This window comes from Acanthisitta chloris, unplaced genomic scaffold, assembly GCF_000695815.1.
Source record: "Acanthisitta chloris isolate BGI_N310 unplaced genomic scaffold, ASM69581v1 scaffold2337, whole genome shotgun sequence".
NCBI lineage: Eukaryota > Metazoa > Chordata > Aves > Passeriformes > Acanthisittidae > Acanthisitta > Acanthisitta chloris.
Genome location: NW_008681843.1, coordinates 1 through 1,033, shown reverse-complemented (window position 1 = coordinate 1,033; position 1,033 = coordinate 1). Strand labels below are relative to the sequence as shown.

General features: G+C 60.0%; 1 protein-coding gene across 1 annotated transcript; it reads right to left on the bottom strand.

Moving 5' to 3' along the window:
* Positions 1-620: 620 nt before the first annotated feature.
* On the bottom strand, positions 621-938 carry LOC103805581 (sodium/calcium exchanger 2-like; the record flags this gene model as incomplete). Its single annotated transcript, XM_009078237.1, has 1 exon — positions 621-938. A coding segment is annotated over one exon (318 nt), but the record flags the coding sequence as incomplete, so codon positions are not given.
* Positions 939-1,033: the final 95 nt, after the last annotated feature.

Sequence of the window (1,033 nt, the reverse complement as noted above, 5' to 3'; positions counted from 1 at the left end):
GACATCATGGGGATGTTGGGTCATGAGTTGGGTATGGGAACGTTGGAGACACCAATTGAGGGAGTTGAGGGTGTTGGAGATGTTGAAGGTGTTGAAGATGTTGGAGATGTTGAGGACGTTGGGTCATGGGTCATGAGTTGGGTACGGAGACATTGGGGACATCATGGGGATGTCCCATCCCTCCCCACGGTGTCCCCTCACCCCGGGGATGGAGGTGCCGAAGGTGCCGAAGACGACGGCGTTGACCTTTGGCCAATGTCATCATCATCATCATCCCTGTCCCATCCCCTCCCTGGGGATGGAGGTGCCAAGGGCGACGAAGACGACGGTGTTGACCTTTGGCCAACGTCATCATCATCATCATCCCCTGTCCCATCCCCTCCATGAGCTCTCACCGGGGATGGAGGTGCCGAATGGCCAACGTCATCATCATCATCATCCCCTGTCCCATCCCCTCCATGAGCTCTCACCGGGGATGGAGGTGCCGAATGTGCCGAAGACGACGGCGTTGACCTTTGGCCAACGTCATTCATCATCCCATCCCTGTCCCATCCCTCCCTGGGGATGGAGGTGTCGAAGGTGACGAAGACGACGGCGTTGACCTTTGGCCAACGTCATCATCATCCTCCCCATCCCATCCCCTCCCATGAGCTCTCACCAGGGATGGAGGTGCCGAGGGCGACGAAGACGACGGCGTTGACGGAGTCCTTGAGGCCGAGGGTGCAGCCGAAGTGCGCGGCGAGGTCCCCGATGAGCGCGGTCAGCAGGGCGAGGAGGAGGATGGAGACGCCGAAGGCTGCCCAACCCCCCAGCAGGGCCGTGGGGGGGACACAGGCGAACAGAACCTTCCAGAACACCGTCAGGAAATGCATCACGTAGTCGAAACAAGATGGCAGCTTCTCCTCACGGCCCTCGTCGTCATCGTCCTCGTCACCTGACGAAAGGGGGGGAGGTCAACGGGGGGTGGGACAAGGGATGGGGGTGTTCAAGATGGCGGCATCATGGTGGGGGTCTTCAGGTTGGTGGGACCAAG